The sequence below is a fragment of the Thermobia domestica genome, chromosome 2, assembly GCF_964235325.1.
Source record: "Thermobia domestica chromosome 2, izTheDome1.hap1.1, whole genome shotgun sequence".
Classification (NCBI taxonomy): Eukaryota; Metazoa; Arthropoda; class Insecta; order Zygentoma; family Lepismatidae; genus Thermobia; species Thermobia domestica.
This window is the reverse complement of record NC_137455.1, coordinates 86,269,102-86,295,964: the sequence shown is the minus strand read 5'-3', so window position 1 is coordinate 86,295,964 and position 26,863 is coordinate 86,269,102. Positions and strand designations below refer to the sequence as shown.

Here is a 26,863-nt window from a genome sequence, read left to right as displayed (position 1 = left end):
GGAAGGAGAAATGTGATGACTTATTTCTGACTGCCACAAAGGAAAGTGGAATGAAATTGATGCCCCCCAGTTAAGCCCGAAATCTGCCCACCTCTCAATATTAAAGACAACTCTGCTCCCCTGATCCTTCACAGTATTGTTTTTCAACTTCATAAATGTTTTGAACATCGCTTAAAAAAAGAGCATGGGAGGAACGGTCTTACCCGTCCCCCCAATTTGAAGAGAGATTTGCGCCTATGACAGTGATTCAACGGTGAAGAAAAAAATATTCTAACCTGACGATCGTTATCTTAAAAGCAATGTTATTTTTGTAACAAAATATAAGGAGATACAGATTAACGAATACCACTGCGTTTTCTGTAGATATAATATTGACAGTGGCGTCAATAACGCCTCTACAACGTGGGAAACCTCGACTTTATGTCCTCCTAAAGTGATTGGTTTCATACTGTGCTTACTAGCATCCCGAAAGTCAGAGAAAATCCTGCAACAAGGGGGAGAAGAGTCAGTTTCATCGCCAATGAACACTACGACCCGGTTTTTTGTGCCTCACCTATTTATTTAGCCGCGAGCCGCCTCTAGTGTCAACTCAAGGAAAACTACTGAGTTTTTCTTCTGCCCTTACTTGATAAGTTCTTGAATTCCATCTTATACACTGAAAGATTGAATTGAATTCATTATTGATGGTTTTGTAAAAAAAAAAAAATGATTTTCGTAATTATTTAGTCTTTAATAAAGTAGAAATCTTGAATACGTATAGGAAAGACAAAATGTCCAGTATGTAACGTTTTGAAGTTTGCTAAAACTGAAGTATAAGCTTATTACAAGTTGGGTTTTATTCATAATTTCACGTTTTATATTTATCATAGCTTGCGCCCCTTGCTCGCTTTTCACGCCCCCCAGTTTGAGAACCACTGTTCTAAAACAAGAGATTGGATAAATAACAATAAATTTTACATGTTTGAAAATGGCAACTACCGCATCCAATGTAGCTGACTGAAATCACTCTAGTATTTTTCTTTATTTGACAAAGAGGTCGATTGATTGTTTAGGAAAATATTTCAATGTTAGAATTTTTGTGTTTGATCAAAACATAATTGGTGCATTCATATAGTACGTGATAATAAAGCCTACAAAATTTGTACTATATTCTTAAGTATGTGAAAAAGTTAACTCTTTTACATTATTTACAATATCACTAATTTTACATTATTTATATTATTTGTTAAGAGTTATTTACATCTGGGCATGAATCTTTTAAGCTCTGTAACGAGCTTCTAAAAATAGAATAGGTCCAAACGATTAAAAGTGGACTTGTGCACTGAAAGCATATTTTACCCCCGCTATTTTTAGGAGTGATGTTTTCTGTATGAAAATGTTATTAAATTTCTTTCCTTGTTCTTTCTTTAATAAAAAAATAATATTAAGTCTAAACAATAATGAACATACACAGGATCGCAAACAATGGAGAGTCCAGTTCTAATCTGTCGCTAGATAGCTAATAGTAAAGAAGACCATAACACTCTTTATATTTAGTGACAGTGAAATGATTTTGGTATTATTTTGAGCTCTTAAAATGATCTATAATTACAATGTAAAAACATGTAATAGTAATTTATAATTACTGGAATATTCATACCTAAATCTTAAGCGAATCCCTACCTTAAGTACTTACTGAGTAAAAACAAATTGAAAATTGGGACTTTGAATATTATAGAGCGATTCGAAAACGCTGAAACACCTATTCAATTAATTTTAATCATAAGTTTGTATGCCGAGTTTCATTTCCACTACTTCAGAGATTTGTGAAATACTATTTGTGAAATAACTAGTTCTTTATGCTTTCAAGACAAAACGAATTTTTTTCTGTCCAAATTTCACGTTTCTAGCTATAATAGGATAGCTTGGATGTCGATGAATTAGTAAGCCTGCCATATTTTTTCATGAGAATACGGGACATCTTGAACCCACACACACACACAACTTTCTAGCACAATACATATTTTTGGAAACATTTTCATTGCATTATTTGAATTGGATACAAGGAAGTAGGCCTAGCGAACAATTCGTTCTCAGGAAATTTTATGCTTCTGGAGAACTCGTATGAATGTTTTGCATTTACACATGAGTTTTCTTTTCATTTGAATATGCTATATTATTTAAGAATGTAGGAGACGAAACAAAATTATGCACCTACAAGTCCTAAATAGATACAATAATGTGGTTTTGTTCTGGCACAGTTGAACTTAACATCTTATTTTTTTTATGCCCTATAAAAAAATACTTCCGTTTAGACATTCTTGTTGACACAAAACTGGAACATTTCACTTGTATTATTAATAACAGCTTAGCTCGTGCACTTGATCGAAGATCGCAGAACCCCTTCACTACAAATAGACAACTGCAACTCTGCGTTGCAAGCCTACTAGCTAGCTCACTATGAAATCGGAAAGAGTGGTGTGATAATTTGCACCAAGCTGTTTATGTTACAGCTTATTGTTCATTCACTAATAACAAGTTTGCCAACCAATAACAGAATTTTGATTTTTTTTACTTTTCGATAAGCTGATATTGAAAGCAGAAATGGGACGGGACTAAAATACGGAACATTAGCCTGTCCCGACTAAATTTACGGGGACTCGGGACATTTGGGTCCAAAATCGAAACTGTCCCGTTTTCTACGGGATGTAGAGCAGGTTTATTAATTAGTCACTCTTATTATTTTATGTAATAGTATTGGTTACAATATATTCTAGTTGAATAATGGAAAATTACAATAATGAGTCTTGATATGGAGTCCGGAAGATTTCTCATTGGAACTTAAGGTAAGTCCGGTAGAGATGGACCCCCTGGGTGGAATGTTGTGTTCATACAGGCAAGGCATTCTTAGAATTGTCAGAGACGTGCCTATATTATAACATGCATGGAAAAATGTAGGAGATCTCCAAATCCGACACACATACCCCGAGCCGGAAAATTGAAAAAGGGCTTCGTACGCAATCAGATCTGATGAAGATTTATCTATACACAAAATCTATTGGTTCTAGATGACTCTTTTCTGTGCAAAACGTTGATAACGTACACACCACACATTATATTATTATTATTATTATTATTATTATTATTATTATTATTATTATTATTATTATTATTATTATTATTATTATTATTATTAAAGATTAATTCATGTACCTGAAAGTTACATCAAAATTGTGAATTCGCTCTTTATTTTTTCATATCCTAAAGAGCACGAAAAAGTATGTGCATCTAACACATCTTGACCTAAGACATCATTGCAAATCATGCACTGAAATACTTCTGTAAGATTGTTTTTGTCAGGAATTCCTTTAGATATTAAGAGAGTAATTGCGGGTGAAACATGACTTGCTTTTCTCATTAAAGAAAGGCATGTCTTTCTTGCATACAACGGAAATCTAGTTAAGTTGTAAAGAGAAAGTCATAATTAAGAGAGCCTTGTGAGTGTATTTATTAGATGCTTTTGGCAACCGTCCTGTAACTACATAAGAAAAGTGTTGTCTTGAGCTTTTCACCCAGGCAATGCATACAATGGCTTTTAATACTGTACATGCATGACGATATAGAAGAGAAGCAGGTGGTGGGTTAGAGCTGACAAAGCCATGCATCCACGAGAACTACTTCGCACAGCTGTTGCAGAAGAATGGAACATAAAAGAAACACGAACCAAGACCTCTGTGGAATCCTTAATTTCTCGTCCTCACCGAATTTCAAAACAAAAGCACTGCGGAAATGCGAAAACGCTTCGCTCCGTGGTTTTATATTTAACCTTCTTTCCACAGACACAACATTTTTGTCTAATATTGCTGTCTTCTGCATTCTGCTACCTCAAATGAACGTTTCATTTCCACTGCAGTACTATTACCTGGAGCATTAACGAAGGGAATGTTTATATTTAAGAAATATTTAAAACTTTTAATAAATATAATTAATTAGCATCAATCACCCGCTTCGATGGGTTAATTTTTTAAAAAAATTAGTAATATGTTCCGTTAGTAGTCACTTTTTACTATTACTGAAGTGCTCTCTGATTGGATTTAAACGGAATCGGAAGTGTCACTGTTCATCTCAGAGACCCCGCAAACTATGGAATCGACACTAATATCGGTCATTTTCGATTTTTTTATTTATCTCCCACCTCCCTTAAGTTGTGGGGTTGAATTTTTATTTAAACGGCATTGGAAGCATCACTGTTTGTCTCAGCAATCCCGAAGACTATGGATTCGACACTAATATCGGTCGTTTTCGATCATTTTTATATACTTCCCCACCTCCCCTCCCCTAAGTTGCATCGTCAAAGTGAAATGGTAAAGAAAAAAGTTATTCAAGAGTTATTAAATCACAAACATAATCACTTTCATTTCTATAGATTTCACATGTTTGACTATCTAGCTGTAAATGAGTATGCAAACCAAGTGAAAAGAAGTTAGCTTACTTCATGATCATGGGCGCCCGAAGGGGAGGGCAGGGTGGGTTCCGGGTCCCCCTCTGGCTCACGAAAATGTATACGTAATATAGCAAACCACGTATATTACATACCAAAAATATCAGACATAATATAGCAACCATGAAGATGCCTCCCTCTAGAAAATTTTCTTCTGGCGCCCCTGTTCATGATAGATTCTCTGGTTCAATCACTCGATCTATTACATACACATCAAGGGATTGAACCAGTGGATTTTCTAATCATTATATACTAAGCATGGCCTCATACTTCATTTTACTGCATTTGCTGGCTATTTGCTGCCGGTTACTATTAGCAATATCGTAATAGTAATTTTTATTAGCTCATAAATTTACATTGTGAGTACTGAAAAACTGAAATTCCATTACAATTTGTATCACATAGAAACTATATAGCTGCAATGTACATTTCACAGAGACTCGAAGCATATAGCAGAAAATATTTATTTGCAAACATAGTCGCATCTTTAATTCTTGATATTTCTTTGGAAATATTTTGGTGAGTTCTTCTTCATTTATTGCTTAAATTTTTATTTCAATTTCTCCGCATCAGCAAACCTCAATCTCTAAATGTTTCAGTTACAGCATTGGACCGAACAGCAGAATGCCGTATATTCAAGCTTCTATCTAGAATCAAATTGCGCTGATTATCCTATTTCTACAAAACTGTTCATGTAATTTTGAAGAATGGCAAATGATTGACTCTAACGCTACTAGACATGCTGCTTGTATTTACAAGGATAAGTCATAAGTGTTGTAATATTCTCGTACACAACATATCTGTATTTATTCCAGTACAATGAAAACAAGTTAACTTTCAATGTGTAGTCTCTAGTGTGGGATTGTCTACCTTTCTACCAGTTCCTCGATTTCACGTCTTGTCCTTAGAGGCAAAGAAGTCAATTCACTGCTGTTTGCACCTCCTGCTAGTTGATGAAACGGGATTTCAGGAAATACGCCATGGACCGAAACAAGCAGCAATCCGAAGGGATAAGGTCAGAACTATATTACGGATGTAACATCAATTCGACGCAAAGAAGTTCCTGTATTTTTGTTGCACTTTTCGAGCTGAATGTGGTTTTGCGTTATCCTATTCCAGCAGGGCGCGCCTAAGGTTTACCAATGCATAATATTTTTCTAGTAGTGTAGCATACATCCGCTTCGACTATTCGAAAAAGTTGGCATTGATGGTACGACCATTAGAACCAAATTCAAAGTGAATTACCCCCTCGTAGTTACACAGAACTTACTTTATGATCGAAACCTGTTATATAGAGAGGCCCTTGCTCAACCACTATTTCTGCACATTCGGATTTCGGAAAAACAGCCACTTTCCGTCACATATCACAATCAGTTTCAGGAAACGCACATTACGCGGATCTTCCAGCAGTTGTAGGCACAAATCTACTCTTCTCTGAGTCTGAGCTAGGGTCAACTCATGTAGAAAATGCGACAACTCCTGATGGTTTTCCCGAGTCCATGAAGGTGACGTACTACAGTACTTTGGAACATGCCGAGTTGCTTCGACAATTGTTGAGTGCTAATGAATCGATTTTTTCAATGACGTCATAATCTATTACCCTCAAGCGGCTGGACCTCGGATGATCTTCGACATTTTTACAACCTGCACGAAATTTCTGGAAGCAACGAGTTGCTGTGCTGTGTTCTCTGCACCTTCCCATTTGGCATGGCAAATGTTTGGGTTATTTTCGCAGCGTTAGCTCGAATTCGAATTCAGACAGTAACATTTCTCGTATGAGATGTTATTAAGCACACCTCGTGCACGTCACTAAAACTGACAGAAGTTACTGCCGGAGTAGGGACCTCCGTGTTAAATAATCTGTTTGCCACATTGCCTCTTGAGCAAGTTTGACTTTGTACCTACGGTCGATAACGTATACAAGCGAATGCTGCTTCGGCTGTGGAAGTATTGCAAGAGTTACGAGTTATCTTTATAGAAGGATGCACTACTTACGTGTTAATGTCAACCTATGTACACTGAATATCTGATGTATAGAATTAGGTACTGCATATAATAATAATAATAATAATAATAATAATAATAATAATAATAATAATTATTATTATTATTATTATTATTATTATTATTATTATTATTATTATTATTATTATTATTATTATTATTATTATTATTATTATTATTATTATTATTATTATTATTATTAATCATAAACATCTAGAGTTCTCATCACACATGAAAGCCTTGTGTGTATTTAAAGAAGAATGTATTTAGTTATTTGTTTGACGAAATTCCAGGTTTCAGACAGTCTGTGGTACTAATTTTCATTATATTCGTTAGGAATCGACAGGAACAATGGGAAAAGAAATGGGGAAAAAATCAGTCAGGGGAGGACCTATACTTAAAAATATAATCTTGCCTGGTGAAACTGAGAAAAACCTTAGAAAAATCTTAAACAGGATATTCGGCCACCGGATTCGAACTCGGAGACCGCCTGATGGTGAAACAAGAACACTATTAGCCTTCCCCGGTTTGGGTCCTATTCTAAATTTTAAAGCGAGCTACTCTTGACTTTACCTCCAGAACTGTACTAACATTTTTTTAAAAAATTAAATTGAGTGATTTTATGTTTTTAGGTGCAAAAAAGGCAAACTAATTGGATCTCAAATTTGGGATGACTCATTTTGGGTATTGTATACCCTGGCAATCTATCGTCAGGATTTTAATGAACTTAGCTGTAATCCCGAAATTTATTTATTAATATTAATTGTTGACTATCATCTATGTACCATCGTTACCACAGAAATAGTTATACATTATTTACGAATATTTGTTATTCAATGAATTAACTTCTATAGTAACTCTTTATTTTGATTTAATATTTTGAAACATCAAGGATTAAGTTTCTTCGGTGATTGCTGTGTTCTAAAAATTTTATAAGAAAATTACGTTTTCACTTATGTCATGAAAAAAAGAGAAGTTAATCAAATATGAAGAGAATTTAAAAGCAGAGAATCAACTTTGCGTTTGACAGAACATTTGATCGATTAAAGGGTCATGTGCTTGAACTATTCGAAAACAATCAGAGTGAAAACATGGATTCAGAAGAAACAGGTTTGCCTAAATGTAGAACATGATGTAGATTATTTTGAATCAGATGTGTGTAGAAGTTTCATAGATCTTTGTGATTCTGTTGGTTGAGTTAAAAAGAATAGATAGAATAAGTGTTTATATAGGTAGAATCCGAAAGTGATTTATTTCCCTAAATATTCTTTAAGGGGGGATGTACGGCTTTTGGTGTTGTCGAATTCTAGTGGCTATATTCTACTTTGGTTTCACGGTACGCATCCAAGTTTTAGTCTAAAACGCTTTATATCCATAGACTTCGTCATCTTGTGTATCCCCTTCTGCTCTTTTAAGTCTCCTTTTCTTAATTTTTGCTTCCTTTAAGAGCTCATTTATTGACATCTCAGCTTTGACTAGTTTATTCCCATCCGTATACTTTAAATTTTTCACTGTGAAATTTGCCGGCGTTATTCCTACTTGTTCCAGTACATTAGTTCGCGATGAATAACCATTGTTGAAACACAAAGCAGCATCATACACTACTCAGGGGTAAAAGTGCGGGGGAACGCGGGAGAACAACGTCTCCCCACCTCGAAAAAATATGTACGGCGTGCCCCCAGTTTCTAAAAAATTACAATGACCAAAGATAGGCAGGGGGTACGATATGACGTCATGCCGCTACCTACCGTCCCCTTACCTTTTCAGATGCGCTTTTACCCCAGATCACCACTATTTGTAGAACTTTTGAACCTGCGAAAGCCGTTTTGGGGCAGCTTTGCCACATCAAGGAATTAAAGATTCCATTTGGATTATATGTTTCACTATGTAGACATTTTTCTAGAAATTTTGGGCCTGCAGGTAGTCTAAAAGTTGGCTTTTTCGTGTTCATCACTGCAGCTGGTATTAAGTGCCTGAGACTATACACTTCTCCAGTTTCTTATCCTCTGTTTTAGCCACACTATGACTCTTTGCCCTTTGGACACAACATGTGCATAGGATTTTCGTCAATTGAAGACATGGAAAAATATAGCGCCCACTGTCTCTTTCATACTTTGTAGATCATTTACATTCTCTTATTGCCTTGCCTCAATTTCCTTGTTTGTTAGTGAACTCACACGTGAACTCAATGTGCGGCTTTATGTATTACATAATATTAATTACTCCTAATGGCAAAATATATATTAATAATGATGAAACATTTCGCAGACAAACCTGCCTACAGTAAAGAATAAAAAAAATACACAGTTGGGTAATGTAGATAAAAACATTCAATGTTCAATGTTGAAATATGACGTACGAGTATATCAAAAAGAAACGGAAAAATTTTAACACATATCTGCATATTAATAATGTTTTGAGAAGGTTTCCGATGACACACACACTTCAAACTTACAGGAAATATTCTACAGGGATCATGTATTAACAAAACGTGTAAATCAAAAAATCGAAAATTTTGACCCAAAAGGCGTACATCCCTCCTTAAGTTACAGTATCCTTCCTGTGTTCATAATTGAAATAAATATTATTTCTGGGAAATTATAAGTAATATCTCTTACATTCTCAATGCTTCCCAACCTTTTTTTTTCACTGACGACATACTACTGATCGTCCATGATATTGTCACATGCACTAGTTATGTTAGATTAGGTTAATATTGAGCATTATTGCTGCTGTGTCAGGCATTGAGGTCCGCTCGTAACTTGTTATTAAAGACTTCATGGTAAAAGTAAAATGTATGAAGACTATTTACAATCACACCTTTATAAGATTGTAATGTTAGTACCTGCGTACGTACGTTACTCCACACTAATTTTTAACGAGTGCGAATTTATTTATTTATTTTTAAATATCAAATAATACTTTCGATAAAGTGGATATTTTCAAATATCTAAATGTTAGGATTAACATTAACAGACCGAAACCATATCCACGAAGAAATTAAATGTCAACTAAAAGCAGGAAATTCGTGTGGCAAATTCTGTTGAGGAATTAAAAAAAAAAAAAAGATAAGAGGAGGAATGTCAAAAACTTCATAACGACGAATTACATAGTTTATACCGTTTACCAAACAGTTAGAGTCATCAAATCTAGGAAGCTCAGGTGGGTAGGTTATGTAGCCAGAATGGAAAAAAGTAGGAACGCTTTCAAATTTTTAATGGAAATTAAATCAGAAAATGACCATTAGGAAGACCCAAGCGAAGATGGGAGGACAATATAAAGATGGAACTTGCAGAGATGGGAATTCAAAGTGGATCCAGTTAGCTAGGAACAGAAGTCAATGGAAACCTTTTGTGAAAGCGGGATTGAACCTCCGGATTCCATAGAGTTAATTTTCTTTTAAAATATATAGCTGGAGCGATTATCTGGACCGACTTTGTTAATAGAGACAATGTGTTAACTTCTTCATGATTGACAGTGACTGTAACGATGGTTATCTATATCGCACACGTGAAAATAGATGGAAAAGTAAAATATCATTGTTTGGGGTTAAAACTGTTTCTGAGGTTAACAGATTTTTTTTAAATTCAAAAATATTGATGAGGTTAAAACCTCATATACTTGAAATATGAAAGGGTATATAGTACTAACCACTTCAACCATCAGATTAATTCATAAATGTGTTTCGCGTGATCTCTTTACCGGTCGTAGCCACACTTAAAGACCTTCTGAATAACATACAATTTATTTTTTAAATTCTAAAATTCAGCGACACAGCACTGGCTAACGACACCCCATTTTCTGGCAGTTGGGAAACCCCATTTTCAAATGAAATCACTTACGATCGCAAGCATGGTTTTAAATGAAGGTTTTTGTATTATACAGTCGCAGTTGCTTATCACTAAGTTATGTGTTTATTCTGTACTGTAGATATTCATTACGGCAACTCGAGATTTGACACCTAGCTCTGTTCATGATCAGGCACCATCTGATTATTTCACTATCATGATTACAACAGCAACTACTGCTATTATTATTATTATTATTATTATTATTATTATTATTATTATTATTATTATTATTATTATTATTGTAATGTATTTATTTGCTTCGACTTCTGTATTACCGTAACTATAGAGAAAAACTATAGGCCTATACTTTGCGTGTGAAATAATTTGTATTTGAATCAAATACACAGAAATCAGTGTTTGCTTCAGAAATAATTTGTTTCGAGATGTTTTTACTTTACTACACAGAGGCATTATTTCTTAACTAGCTATTTGAAGGAATATGAAATTATCGATAAATTTACTTGACGTAAGGAAGGTTAGAAAATGGTTTAACTTGAATATTCAAAACATGTTTGCTTAAAATATTTATGTCAGCAAACTTAGGTTTGATTCCGGAGGGCTTCCCGTGGAACAGGGCTACTTTGTACTATTCATGAAGAAAAATATTCTTTACTATAAGTGTGGATGGGGGGGGGAAGAAGTAAAGATGGTACCCGTCTGATTTTTTTTCTTTTTCTTTTTTTTTATATAGTTTAAGACAGATTCAACAATTTTCAATCTGGCTCAGATATCAGAATTTTTCCTCCTCCCATAATCCCGGATACTCATATGCACGTTTGTATTCTTTACAGTTTTGATGTATTTCGTTTTCGTGGAGAGAATAGAACAGATTGGCATTAATAAATTAGTGAAGGACAAGTGAATACAGAAGACTTAATTTCTTCTTATCTGGATGCAAATCACGTATAAAGTATGGTAAAGACCTAAGTATCTTCAAAATAATTTATAGCATAAGATGCACATGTAGTTTTTTCTCACTTTTTCTTTCTTTAGAAGCATGAAAGGAAAGAAAAAGTTGCTTATACGAGATGCCGCGTCATTTTCTTAACGAGGCAGATCGCGTGAGGCAGTGGTAACAAAGTTTCTAGTGGACTACTCTAGGCAAATTGGCCTTTTATGAAAGGGAAACTTAAATCGAACACTGACACTAATTGCACAGAAATTGTGTTTTTACTCTTACAAATAACCACCCATAAGGAAAAGAAATCATATTGCGGTTGTTCTATTGGCTGAAGTCTCATGATTATAAACATACGAATTGATTCGTTGCCAGTACGTAAATTCTTTGTAAATCGATAGTACTAGTAGAACACCAAGTGATTTATTTTAAAGCAAACTCAGTGTTTTAATTCTACTTGAAATTGTGTTAGGACACGATGGCTTAATGGTAGAGCGCTCACCTCTGTTTCGAGGATCACCAGAAATTCACTCACCTACATTGCGAGTTCGACTTCAGACCACGTTAAATTGTATCCGGGAGTTTTCTCGAGGTTTTCCCACGTTTTCACTACGCCTATTCTTTTATAATTATTCACTCCCACTAGTCATCCTTCTCCTGAAGCATAAAGGGATAACCATGAAACATTATTGATTTTTATAGTTAAAATTATGTGTAAATGGTATTTTTACTCGGCGGCATTTTGTAACTTTTATACTTGGTCGTTACAATACGATACTATATTAGGTCGACCTACTGTTTAAAGTCATATTTAAATTTAAAGCTAAAACTACACCCGCAGATTGAGCCTGGGAACACTGCATTGAAAGCAAGCTCCGTAGCCACTTGGCCGCGATACCATTCTATGAATATACAAGTGAGTTTGCTCTTTACTGTAGATGTTTTTTAAAATATAAAAAAGAAAGAAAGATACATTTTCTCTCTCTTCTTGCAGAGTGAATGTAAAAACGATCGATAGTAATTCTGATTTCTATTACGTGTTATGTTCTCTCGGTAGTTTTTTATTGATCATGATGCGTACTATTGGAAGTAGTTCCGAACAACTACGCACTCCAGCAGTAACTGTTTCACAAACACCATCAGAGGAGCGATTCTGTGTGTTACTAGAACTTCACAAGAACATACATAATCTGCATGTACACTCATGTCCAAAATGATTGTCGCATATCTATAACTGGCTTCTTGTAAGAATAGAATTTGATAATGATTTTGTAGAGTACTTTTAATACTGATACTATGTCTATAATCGGGAAATGTATATTTGTAGTAAATTTTATAGGAAAAGAATGATAAAGACGAAATTAGAACGAGTAAAACAAAATGTTGCTAAATGGACAAGTGAATTTTATTTTCGTTTTATTGCTCTTATTTACTGCTCTTTTGATATGAAATTTGCCACATACATGTCTTTGCCAATTATACACATACTAACATTACAAGAAATACCAGGAGAATTCGTTATCAAATTATATTCCTACAACAACATATTTATAGACATGCGACAATAATTTTGGACATGAGTGTACATATAGCGAAGATTCCGTTTTCCCCCTGCAATTTTCTGTCCTGTTAGTTTTACAAAGCAAAAAGTGTAATATTACTATTGGGTTTAGCACGTGTTGGTCATTATGATAAATAGAAGAACAGATCTGTAGATCAAGCCCGGGAACACTCTCAATTACAGCAAGTAGCTTAGCCTCTTGGCTGCGATGATACCCGGTTGAGGCCTGAATACATAATATTAGGCTTCGGGGCTTTCCTCGTCGTGGCGATTCCTTCATTTTGCGTTTCATGGATTTCGTCCGCATGTGGTCCTAAATGTCGGCGTAACATACCCATTCGTAGCACATTTAATGGATAATTCCAGAATGATGGGCATGATTTCTTTTCTGTGAATTTCAAAAAAAGATGTTGCATATGGAACTTTCAGTGATGATATTTTGTGTCACTTATAAACATTATAATGACAGACAGATTTATACATTTTATCTAAATTTCCAAGCAAGCAACTTTAAAGATGAAATGAAAGCAGTTTCAGAATATTAAAATAATTCGTAATTTCAAACATATGCAGAAATATTCGAATACCCCTAGAATATCCACTAACTTTCGAAATATGCTTTTACATATGAGCACATGCATTTTTTTTAAAAAAAATCTAGACCCTAATTACAATGAAAGAGAGAATGAGATTTTTGTTTATATTTAAAAAAAAACTTTACGGAACAACTTGATCAAAGATAGGGTAGGTAAATGAACGAAAATGAAGTAAAACATACGTCAGCCTGCGCTTCTTTGTCTAGTACACTTGTTTTCAACAATCGAAAGATAAGAAAAAAGTATAGTATAAACAAATGTGAATAATGTACCAGTTTTTGCTTTCCTTAGCAGCCATACTGTTTGAAACTAAAATTGCAATTTTTGCAGGCTTGGATTGTCGTTACTACCATAAGCAACGAAATTACTTGATTTACCATCGGAATCTATCGAGAGCAATGGAGGAAATGGCCCACCCATTCTATTCAAGCGGTTTAGGTTCTACAAAGGAATTTTTGTATTTTGACAATACAGGTTTAGCGTCCGTCACATGTTTAAGGATATCGACACCTTATTTACCAAAATTTATCAGGCGTATGAAAATATAGGAAAACTCAAAGTTGAACACATACATATTGGATTAAATTAATTTGAGACTAACACCTGTACTTAGCACCAAGGCTGTATGAGACAGAATCTACTGTTTACAGTGGGACCCGGGACACTGCTCAGGTTTATATCCGAGACAAATATCCCTCATGTAATTTGGATCTCACGTTAAGCTATGGACACTAACTCATATAATCTCAATGCTGAAAAGGAACACTAAACTCCAAATCTGGCAACCAATTGAACCCGATTTCCTTAATATTAGCCTTGGTTATATCTAACCTATTGTATTTTTCTAGCACCAAAGCTAATAAGGTGCAAACATAGTGTTTGACGTGGAACCCAAACTATCTACATGTACTTACACTTAAGGTTGAACACGGATCTCTCTCTTCCTCTCCCTCTCAGAAGACGAGAACGCTAACCATTTATGTAGGAAGAACTACACGAATTTGAATGTATACGACACAACAATTCAAGATGTCTCATCTCGAAAATGTGCCATGAAACTGATATTTCATCTCGAGAAGTTATATATTTCTATAAGAAGAGCTGTCTCATCTCGCCTTGTGGGTAACCCTAGTGCTGCAGGGCGATGAATACAAGCCAAGGGAAGGAATAGTAAAGAGCAATACGACGGCTAACTTCTATGTACAAATTTAAAGTTTCTTCTGTTCGGTAGATGTCTCGTTAGATTCAAGGAAGAAAGCCGTCCAATGTATACTGCAGTCATGATTAAGGCCAGGGTCTCCCGATTATCTGTCTTGGTTTATCATATGTCTCTATTTGCAAAATAATAATATAGGTAGCTTTATTTTGAATGTTGCGAACAACTCTTGGATAAAAATACAGCATTTTGTAAATATACGAGAACCCGGTACAATGTGTTCAAAAGTATAATAATAATAATAATAATAATAATAATAATAATAATAATAATAATAATAATAATAATAATAATAATAATAATAATAATAATAATAATACAATTGTCAGTTGAGCAAGTGAATGCAATTATCAGAATGTTAAAATATACAAATGTCTTAAATTCAAAATGGTTTTAAAATCAAGATTCAAATGAAAATACCCAATACCCTAAGGTATCTTCTTCAAAAACAACTCTTTATTTAATAACTTTTTATTTAAAGAACATTATTCAAGCTTTAACTAAAGTTTCATTCCCACAAAGCTAAAACATACCACTTTATTGACATTGGTTGAAACATACCTGAGATAAATAAAAAATAATATCACAAATTGGCAGATAATTTTTTAAGATTTAGATTTCTGGACTTTTGGCATCTATGCTAATTTAGCCCGTCACGTATGAGGGATGACGTCCCTCGACAAGCACACTATCCGGAGAAAGGAAGGAAGGAAGCGGCCTGGGACCTGTAAGTTAGGTACCACCCCGGCATTTGTTTGGTGTTGTACCACACTTTTTTTGACCGAGTGCTCCCACCGAGTACCGAAAGCGAGAGCGTTAGCGACTACGCTACGCAGGCCCACTCAGATAATTTCTTGTCATAAAGTTAATAGGTTCGTTGTGTGCAAGTGTATGCATCGTATGTTCAGTGTAAATTATGAATACGAAGTTATTATTTTATACTTTGGCATGTAACTTTCTGAGAATAGCCATTCTACGTGCAATATGCGAAAGAAGTTTTACAGCAAAAGCAGCTTATTTCGATAGCAAAAATACAACTAGCTAGAATAGTTGTTTCCAATCTTTTTTGACTGGCGATATACTTTACTGAACGCCTACATCAGGACACACTTGTTTGATTTATTATTATTATTATTATGATTTTATTTCATTGATTTTTTATGGTACTTGTACTGATTATAACCCGGGTCCCTAATATGGCCCACCCAACATATCTCTGCAGGCTTACGTTGGTGCTACTAGATGACAATATAAACTATGTCCTCTGAGCCGCGCAAATATGTTTTCGCTTGTCATGAGGACATAGTTTATATTGTCATCTAGTAGCACCAACGTAAATCTGCAGAGATATTGTCTGTGGGCCATATTAGGGACCGGGCCATAATCGGTACAAGTACCATATTTTATTATTTATATTTTATTATTATTATTTATTATTATTATTATTATTATTATTATTATTATTATTATTATTATTATTATTATTATTATTATTATTATAAACCAATAGTGTAATATTACAAATCTGTATAAAGTAGTGACTATGCAGTACGGAGCCTTGCTGCTATAACGCTGAAGGGGGGAGTTGATTGGTACAGTATATCTCAAAATTGATTTAAACTAATTAGTAAATATTTCATAACTGTTCAATTCTAAAATTTCGGAAGACACACTATAAGATGGCGTGACACATCAGTGTGTCGCGACACGCCAATTGAGAATCACTGAGGTAGAATATTCTGCTTTGATTCAAAACTGTTTAAGATCATTTGAGTGCCACTCTCTTCTTTAAAAAAAAGAGAGAGAGAGAAGAAAAGGAAAAGAAAAAACAGCTTACGATTAGCCGACTTTGTAACTACAAACTATGGGACTCAAATATCATCCTAACATTTATATGATGTTACAAAGCAAAAACAATGGCAAAGCATCAGTCAGGTAGACAGATTTTGAAATCGAACTAGGTATATGCAAAAAAAAAAATCTAATTACAATTATTACCTTCTTATAACAGTACTGTTCAAATATCTTCTGAAGATTTTTGTGTTTCCGAAGCTTTTTTTCCCTTCCATTCAATAAGATTCTTAGAATACTCGTAAAAGAAAGAGGAGTGAAAATGTATTCTGTCAAATCTACCTTGTTTTCCAATAAACTGTAGTTAATATGTGAAGATTTTTTTTTTTTCGGTCTAGTGTGTGCGTACGAAGGAAATTGTTCCCCTTCCTTTCTGGGATCTCTGTGGACATTTCAAGGCCTGGTGTGACGTCAACGTTTGTAGTCTCTATTGCTTGCTTTTCTTTGCCTGAAAATTCTCATCACTGTTTAAATGAAACGAAGCAGACCAAATATTTTCACATTGAGTCATGACGCGCTTTCTTTACATTTTTTTTTCTTTATTCAAAGGTTTCTGTGAGGAGGGTTCATTTATTCATTAATAGGTACATTCACAGAATAAGTTATACCGACTTTTTTTTAAACCTATTCTCCTTTTGTACACATGCCCTACACAGTACGAATATACGACAAAGACTTGAAAGGAATGTCCTTAAACAAATAAACAAAAATCCTACAAATTCCGTGTGTAATTTCTTGGATTTTCGTAAAATAGCGTGCTGTATTGTGTGTGCACACGAAACAAAACGAGTATCACATGGAATTTAAGTCTGCAAAACTGCATCAATTGACACTTACTTTTTTTTTGGGGGGGGAGTCATTGATTTTGATGGAGCCAATTAGTATATTTGCTAGACGTCAAAATATAATAATGTAGACAAGTTACATCAAATAATAAGATAGATCTTTTTGGAGTCCTTCCAACGGGATCAATACTGGTTCTCTCGTTTCACAAAGTAACACTTGTTTTCCTTTACACTATATTTTAAAACATCTGAATATTTGATATATATAACTTTTTCTGTGAACTATGTTTGGAAAATATGCAGCAACTGAATATGCAACAAATACATTTACATAGAATAACAAACATTCAAATCATGGAGTAGGAAAGCAACCGGGACGGTCACAATATTGTTTCTCAAAGTACGTTAGTGTCGAGCACTATGATCATGATATTGAGCATTTGAATAATTAGAAACAAAGTACAAGGGAATGATTTGTACTTTTTATTTTATTTTATCTCTCATTTCAATTATTAAATCTAGGTTAATAATTAGTACATATATGATTGAATTATTACTCAAACTAATGATAAATACATTTTTCAACATTAGTTAAAGCATATTTGTTCCAAAATAAACATCGGACAGCTTAACAACAATATCTTTCGGGTCTTTAACGATTTTGAGCAATAAAGTAAAATATGTAGATAATGTTGCTACCACTCCCAAATTTACCGGTATTAGCCATAATTTCCAAGAATTTATATTTATCCAAACTGGATTCAAAACATTCTTCATGAACATAGTCAAAGTGGTTGTCAGCCTCCTAAGATGTCTCTACTTCCGTCTTATTGTTATAGAAGAAAAATCTCGTCCAGTTCTTTACCAGGAGGTAATGTGCCTAAGATCGATGACACATTCTCGCGCTGGATGGCGATGCTGATACGTCGGAAAAGGAATGCAGTAGCTCGGGGATCACCAGTTTTGATTGCTATTCGATGACCAACTTCATTAATGAAATTAGATACTTCGTGACCCCAAGACCCACTGGTTTCTATTGCTACTGTTACAAACCAATATTTGTCCAATAGGTTTGAGTATTTTAGTCTTTTGTCTGATTCTCTGTGAGCGGCGACGAGACCTGCCTGAATTGAAGAATGGGATAAGTTGGAAGGAGCAAACGTATCGGAACATGTGAAATCCCAGACTAGTGCTTTTCCATTTTTCCACGGTACCAAGGTCATGCCATCAGGCCTTTTACCATCAGAGCGGCAACAACCATTTGGTTCTTTCATTGAAGGAACTCCCGCTGAAACGAGGGCTCTACAAATAATGTCGTTTACAATATGATGTCGAGATTATTTTTTTCTTTCTTTTTTTAAAAATGATTTATTTCGATAAACTTTTTAAATAAGTATCACCTTCAATTACGAAGATAGGTTTCAAAAATGAAATGAAATGAAATGTTTCAGTTTTATGTTCTACGACTATGATCCACGTAAAAGCAAATGGATGATTGAGTCAAGTGAATGATGATGGAAGAATTGGTGGAATGAAAATGTGGGAGGAAACTGAAGTACCACGAGAAAACTTACGGACATTATGTTGTCCACCACAAAATTACTTGGCCGGGGATCGAACCAGGGACTCCACTCACCAGAAGTAAGCGCTCTATCTCTGCCCCCCTAAGATGGGTTTCAATAGATGTGAAAATTTAATGCTGTTTGCAGCAATTTGATATATCAAACTGTTCCGAAGATATGATAAATATTTATAATGTTTACAACACTACTTAAAATTATGCGGTTACAAGAATTTGTAATAACAACTACCAAAAACTACTGTATTAGTATAATGCAATAGAAACAAAAGGAAGCAATCATCATTTTAAACATTTCCCACAAACGCGTCATTTTAAGTAGTACAGCAACATCTATGAATTTGTCTCTGAATTACATGCGACAGAACGTTATTCTAGATATGTAGATAAGCTTAGATTTAGTAATTAATGTACTCATTATTCCTTCATATTTTAAAATTAATATTGTTATCTACTAGCATCGATTACCCGCTTCGCTGGATTAAAAAAAATTAAATGCATATCTCCTTATCTCATGTGTTTGGTATCCGTGAAATATGCTGTTTTTGTTTTTAGTGGCATGGATTTAAACGGCATCGGAAGTATCACTGTTCAACTCAGCGACCCCGAAAACTATGGATTCGACACTAATATCGGTCATTTTCGATCATTTTTAAATATCTCACCCCTCTTCCTCCTCTAAGTTGCACCGTCAAAGTGATATGATAAAAACTATCCCAGGTCTGAACCTCATTGATGTTGAACATTTGATCGAGATCGGTCGAGTGGTTCAACTGTTATTAAGTTTTATTTATTTTTATATGTCACCCCTCCTTCCCCTCCCCTAAGTTCTACCGTCAAAGTAAATAAATATAAACACTTCCAGGCCCGAACCTCATCTACGTTGAAAATTTGATAGAGATCGGTCAGGTGGTTCAAGAGATTAAGGGTCACAAATATAGTGACTTTCAATTTTATAATATAAATAATTTATTTCGTAAGTTATTTATGGAAAGTATTAAGTAATCGTGTTTAGTGCAAAATAATCTCTACTATATTTGGATAGAGTCATTAAAAAAGAATAATAATACAACATATAACATTAATATATGATACTAATCAACTGACATTCCACATATAAGCAGTAATACCAAGATTGTATTACAAAATATAAAAAGAACACATGCAATTAGTTTGTTATAAGCAATAACTGTTCTCATTTGGAAGTAATTATCTCATTCTAACTGTATAACTTTCTGTTTAATTTCTGACCGCTATAAATTGTAGTAAACTATAAATATCTGAATGTATATTGTATATTACATGAATAATATAGCTTAATTTATAGGTCAGATACTACAATAGATACTCGTTATACATCAATTATCATTCGATTTGTCTGCAAGGAGCTATATTTGAAAAACGGATTCGAACGAATTAGTGGCACTAGTATTTAGTATAGATTGATGGACTACCTACCTGCACATTTATCCTATATAACATTCATATATAATAATCAATATTGAATTCATATCAATATCGTAATGAATTCTCAATTCTGTTATTGGTTGTCTTTCTCCTATAATATATTATCATATATATATATATATATATATATATATATATATATATATATATATATATATATATATATATATATATACATTAATTTTGCTATTAAGTTTCGACATACTGAATATGCAAATTATTTCTAGTTAATGGCATATAATTTGTTTTTAATTTGTATTCATAATGTAGAACTTCAAGTATTAAATTTTATTTGCGAATTAATGAGAAACAAATTTCACCATAGTAGTTTATAATCAATAATTTATATCACAGGAAAATACTAGATCCTTGCCATAAAATTTTGAAGTATGTTCTAATATGGGAAATGTGTTGCTACGGCAACAGGATCAACAAGTTCTGCCATTGTATAGCACATTCTACGAATGGAGAAGTCAAAATAATAATATAACTCAAAAAATCAAATATACTAGATAATATGAACATTCTTATAATTATTTCAAAACATACATTAATAGATTCACTTTGTTCCTACCTTCACTATCGAATGTCCTAGTTAATTTTCTTTTGAGTAAAAATATGATAGTTCATTGAAAAACAATAGAGCAGAGGCATGTAGATCAAAGTAACATTCGACGAATAGTTACACGTAATTATACATAAATAACAACAAAGAAAGTATTAACAACTGAAACAACCAATAAGCATATAAAAAGTGCATTGCTAAATCTTGATCATTTTATCACATATAAGAACTCCAGAATACCAACGAAGTATGCACCAACAAGTTAATGTTTACCTTTTTGTGTCAGTATATTCTATGACCTTTCTCTATAATCGCTGAAAGTATCGTTGGTAGATATGAGTGAAATTTCAGTTCGAATACAAGCAATACTGAACCTTATGTACTGCTCATTTCTTAATTTATTGATTATATAATTTATGAAGTTAAAATTTCTATCAAATAGTACGTTAACATACCAATAATTAGAATTTATACTAAGTTTATAATTAGTTATTTCATAAATAAAAGGATAGAATTTCAAATGTTGTGCTAACATCACGTCTGTACTAGCGAAAAAAAAACTTGGCGAAACTCATTTTTCTCGAAACTAGTGCTGTTCAAATCAATTTTCGGAAAACCGAAAATGGACTTTTGGAAAAGTCGAAATTTAAAAGAAAATTTTCGGTTTTCAAATTTTATTCGGTTTAAAACAGATTTTCTGTTTCAGTTTTCAAACCCAATTTTCGATTCAAAATTGAAATTCTGTTCTGATTTCTGGTTTTCAAAACCGAACTTCGGTTACAGTTTTCAAAATCGGTTTACGGTTTTGGTTTTCGAAGTCAAACTTAGAGTTTTGGTTTCCTTTCGACAAGGTGCAAATCCGTCGAAAGTGGGTATAATGCACACTCGAAACAATGAAACGAAGTGGGTGTAATGTACAGAAACAGAAATAGTACACTTGAATGTCTGAACGTGTTTAATTTATGCTACAATGTGAGCATATGGCAGTAATGTTCTTCAGCATACAATAATGTTACGTACACAGAGTATGCACGGTATGCGCGTTCCTTGTGTGAAAGTCAAATACAAGTCTCACCTCGTAGAAGTCTCACCTGTAGTGCGCGTGAACTCTAGTTTGAGTCCTGAGGTTGGTTAATTAGAACGTATTGACTACAGATGCCAAACAATATCTACACACAGTGGCGTATTTACGATTTTGTTTCGGGGAGGGCTTTGCTAACTTTCGGGGGAAGGGGGGGCTTTGCCTGAAAATGTGAAAATTCTGCAAGATATTTCATATACTTTACTATAGTAAGTAAAATTTGGAGGGGCTTAAGCCTGGAAGCCCCCTTAAATACGCCACTGTCTACACATGACATGTAAGATCACACTTGCATGAAAAGACACTGTTAGAATATGACCCAAAAAGAAAAGTGTCCAGAAATCTAGTTTGAATTCGGATCGCCTAATCAACAAGATGCTTGATCACATACTTATTCCCAAGGTACCTAAATAACGACTTACTCCCACTCTGCACCGAGCAGTGACAATCCCTTGCCGTTAGACCCTCGTTTTGTTTTGCCATCTACCGTTTGAGACCTATCACCAATACAAGGCCCCGCAACTTAAATGTCATATAATCTTTTTTTTTTTTTTATCTCTAGCATCATCCCCCGTTGAGTATGGGTGCGAATTTTAGAACACCCGATGTAGTCATATCTAGGTATATAATAGAACTCAGTCACTTTATCTGAAAATTCTAATGCTAAGTCAATGATGTGCTAACTAAAGCATGGCCGCTCAAGAAATAATTAGTGTGTATGTATTATATTTCTTTGTTTAGCAAAGAACATTAAACACGGATGACACCTCAAAATATTTTAATGGCCTTCTTACTGTCTCCAAAAAGCAATCCTAAGATTGTTCTATTCTATATGTAAAATATGGCAAAACTAATTTTAAAAAACGTCACCTAGAGTTAGGTTAATGGTTCATTATCCCGTTTCGTGTGTTTTCGCGTGAACTAGGTTGTACGAATATAGAAGGAATAAGTTAGAAACAAGGTTGTTGAAAATATCTGTAGTTATCGCACACTCACGGGCATATTGATATCTTAATACAAAATTACAATTTGATAAATTCGGTTTGCTCGAACAGAATTGAATGGTTTATGCACAGGTTATGCGTAAACGTATTTGTATTACCTGAAACCAAGGTCGCCCATGTTGTGGTTTCCAAAAGCGACATTTCAAATATAGTTTCAAATTTTGCTGTAACTATTTTAAAAATTCTATTGGTTTTTTGATATGCTGAAGTACAATTTCCTCTAGGGGGGCGAGCGCCCCACTTTGTCCCCTTGATGGGCGCCCTTGCCTGAAACATACACTAAAATCGTACTCCCCACTGATCTAATCGCTAGCGTGCGCACCTTATGTGTTCGCAGTTCTACGTTCGTTTCTCGACGGCAATAGCATGCTGCAAGAATGAAAAGAAATTTACCCACTTTGTGTTTCCTTTCGTTCTTTCTATCATTCATTCTGAATACCCGGTAGTTAGTGTTATGCAGTAGTAGAAGTATCTTCAGAGCGGTAACAATCAGAGCCGCAAGCGGTTCAATACACCGGCCTCTGAACGGAAGGGTCCCAGCCCGCACGGAACCACTGTTTGAAGCTCATATTACATGTTATTGGATATCCAATTACTCTGTTATTCATTTTGCGCATGTGACATTTGTACATTTTAACGTTTCACATTACAGCAAACTTGATTTGATTTCTTCCCCCATTGTTAATATGCAAGTGATGAGTAATGTTTAAAAAGTAAAAAGCATTTAAATATTGAAACAACTAGCACAGCTCGCATTGCGCAATATACAATATCCTGCAAATAGTTCCCTTAGATTGGGTCCTGGAACGCAGAATAATAAATGCGTCTTTGAAACGACAGCGAAGCTGATCCTCAATGTATCATAATAAATTATCAGTAGATATATTTCACACTTTATGGTAATACGTCTTGGTTGAAATCGAAATATCTAGTAGACTGACATTTTTTAAAAGATGTTACCCATTTGTGGCTCTCAGAAGGAGAGAGCTAGATCCTCTCGCAAAACCAATCGGGAAACCACGTATTCAAGAGGGCCCATTGTTATGGCTTCTGAGAAGGAGATCAAATTTGAACTGTTATTCTTTAAAATAACTCTTTGATTCGGAAGAAAGGATACAAATACTCTCCTCCACTGTGGCCAATTCGCTGGTTGGGTGGTCCCAAAAATACCCTCCTGCGCCGGAGACCCGAAGAGATTTGTTAGGCGCTGGGTATGTTATATGCAATGCTCAAAGTGAGTCGTATACTCCACTATGGTATGCTCCAACGATTTTTCTTTCCATTAATTTTCATATCAGCATCTTTCATAATGAGAAAAAAATGAAATGAAATCTTTAAGTTTTACGTCCCACGGTTATGCCGGTTAGGCTAAAGGAGACGGTGATGATGAGTAATGAATGAAATGGTGGAATGAAGATAGTGGGAGGAAACGGGAGAACCCCGAGAAAACCCACGACCACGGTGTTTGTCCACCACAAAGTTCACTTGGCAGGGGCTGGGATCGAACCCGGGGCCCCAAGCACCAGAGGTGAACGTCATAATGAGAATGTACATGAAAAAGTTTAAGTTGGACGTACACTTAAAAAAAAATCATATCCAAAATATACGTATAGACTTCCGACGTTGGCCTTTGACTTTTCACGTTTTGAGTACTGTAGAATGTTTCTAAAACTAAGGGAATTGTAATCTTGAAGAAATGAAAACAAAGAGTATACTATCACTCCTAAATTCGAGTCCTTCATTTGCGTGAAAGTCTTTTGTAATGGAGAGACAACCAAACTCGCTAACGCTTGTCGGATTTTGAAACCATATTTATTTCAAAAACTGAAAATCGATTTTCAGATGTTCGATTGTTTTTGTTTTTTTTTTTTTTTTTTTTTAATTCATGAAAATTCATGAAATGTGAACAGCATTACTCGAAAACTAACATCTGGGAATTCAGAGCACAAGGGATCAAGTCCAATTACCAATATTGTTAAAAAAGAGGTACATGGAAAAGTTAATACTGTATTTTTTTTTACATTATAAGGATTATTTACAATATCTGAACATTAATTTTGTAAGCTCTGAAAGCAGCTTCAGATATGGATCTCAAAGATGAAATGTATCCAAAATGTCCAAAGTGGACTTTATTCCCTAGCGCACTGAACAACCAATTGTTTTTTCTAAAGACCTCCCCACTGTGACGGCCAACAATTTTCAGCACTTCAATCATTTGCATTAAACTGGAACTCTTCCGAAAGCAATATTCTTGTTTGAGGCTAAATTAGAAACCAGGTGGAGCACAGAATCTTAATGTTAACCCAACATCATGGAGCTATTCCGTATTATGCGAATTCAAAGAGGACCAACTATATCCAGAAGCCAAAACTAACGGCACTGGGTGACGATATGCTGACCAGACAAGACGCAATTAAAAACCGTTTTAGCATACTGCTTTATTTCGTGGGTTATACTTAATAACATACTTAATAAATATACTTTTAGTTTAATTTAACATTTGAAATATAATTGTTTTTATATAATCTGTTTTTCATTTTTTTTTTCTTTTAGGTACATACCAGGGCCAATGGTTGCGGGGGATGAGACACGGTTATGGCGTGCGTGCCAGTGCCCCGTTCGGCATGGCATCGCACTACAGGCCCGCCAACAAACCCCTACGAGCCTCCCTCACCTCTTTACGAAGCGACGCAGCCGGAGACCTCGTCACAGAAAGGGACCGCAAAGTTGACGATGGTCGAGGAGGGTTCGTGCTCAAGTCGAGGAGTGACGAACCCCCTGCCAGAAGAAGGTCCCTTGTCGAACGATCGTCCAACTTCAAGAAGTCCATTCTCTCGGTAAGTGTATTCACATGCTTTTATTGTTACTCTATAGGCACTCTACCTTAAATTTTGTAAACGAACAAGTTTAGCTAAGTAAATAAATATGATATATCAAATATAATTCATTTTAATGAGTATCAATTATACATGTAATTCATACACGGAGACTTGAACCTACAACTGAACGTGGGATCGACACATGAGCTTCCACCGGGAATCGAACCAGAGCCTCCCGTGTTGAAAGCACATACGCTAGTCATATGGACATGAGGTAGCTCACTTGTACTTTCGAATTACAGATTTGTATTCGGCTATAGGAGCTTCATGTGTTCAAAATATTACTACATTTTGTAAACAATCGCAAAGGATAGGTATTAAAATCTGTTTTTCCATCCTACTCAGATCTTCAGATATGAAAAAAGTTAGCATGAATTATAATTTCTACTCGTGTGTACGTTGCCACATTCTCTGCTGTTTCAAAAATAACAAGACCAAGTCAATCCTATGTTTCCAGCTTTTGCTTACAATACACGTAGTAGAACAGTGTGTTCCATGAATTCATTAATAGTGATTTAATGGCCATAATTAGTATCTAAGTTATTTTTTAACCTGTAAATATGTATTAAACGGATGGACTAATATACACGTTGACTACAATGAATCTTCCTACTACGATTATACGATATGTATATTTCTTAAGGACAAAGACTAAAATCAAAATTAAAAGTTCATTCTCTCAGTCAATTTCTATATAGAGGAGTTCCACAAGTATCCACGATATCATCGCTATTATACATCTTATACTGTATGTCATCGATACTCTACACAAACAAATATATCTAGGACTATATGCTATGACACAGCATGTTGGATCACAGGCAATAACACAAACTACATGATAAATAAATTGGAGAATCAAGCAGTCAAATTTGTCAAATTTATAAAGTGGAGCAAAGAGTGGCAGTTGGAAGTAAACTCTAACAAGTAACAAGTATTAATCATTCATCGTACTCCAAGAGGAACAATTCATGGACAACGTGTAAAACGATCAAAATTGATAACAAATATATCAATACAAAAAGAAACAGTACATACGTAGGCAT

General features: G+C 34.5%; 1 protein-coding gene across 1 annotated transcript in view; it reads left to right on the top strand.

Moving 5' to 3' along the window:
• The window catches only part of jp (junctophilin), a 506,547-nt gene that overhangs the window by 327,742 nt on the left and 151,942 nt on the right, over positions 1-26,863 (top strand). Inside the window, exon 3 of the mRNA XM_081743641.1 lies at positions 25,492-25,775. Coding sequence (XP_081599767.1) covers positions 25,492-25,775 — 284 coding nt within the window. The remainder of the gene's footprint in view (positions 1-25,491; positions 25,776-26,863) is intronic.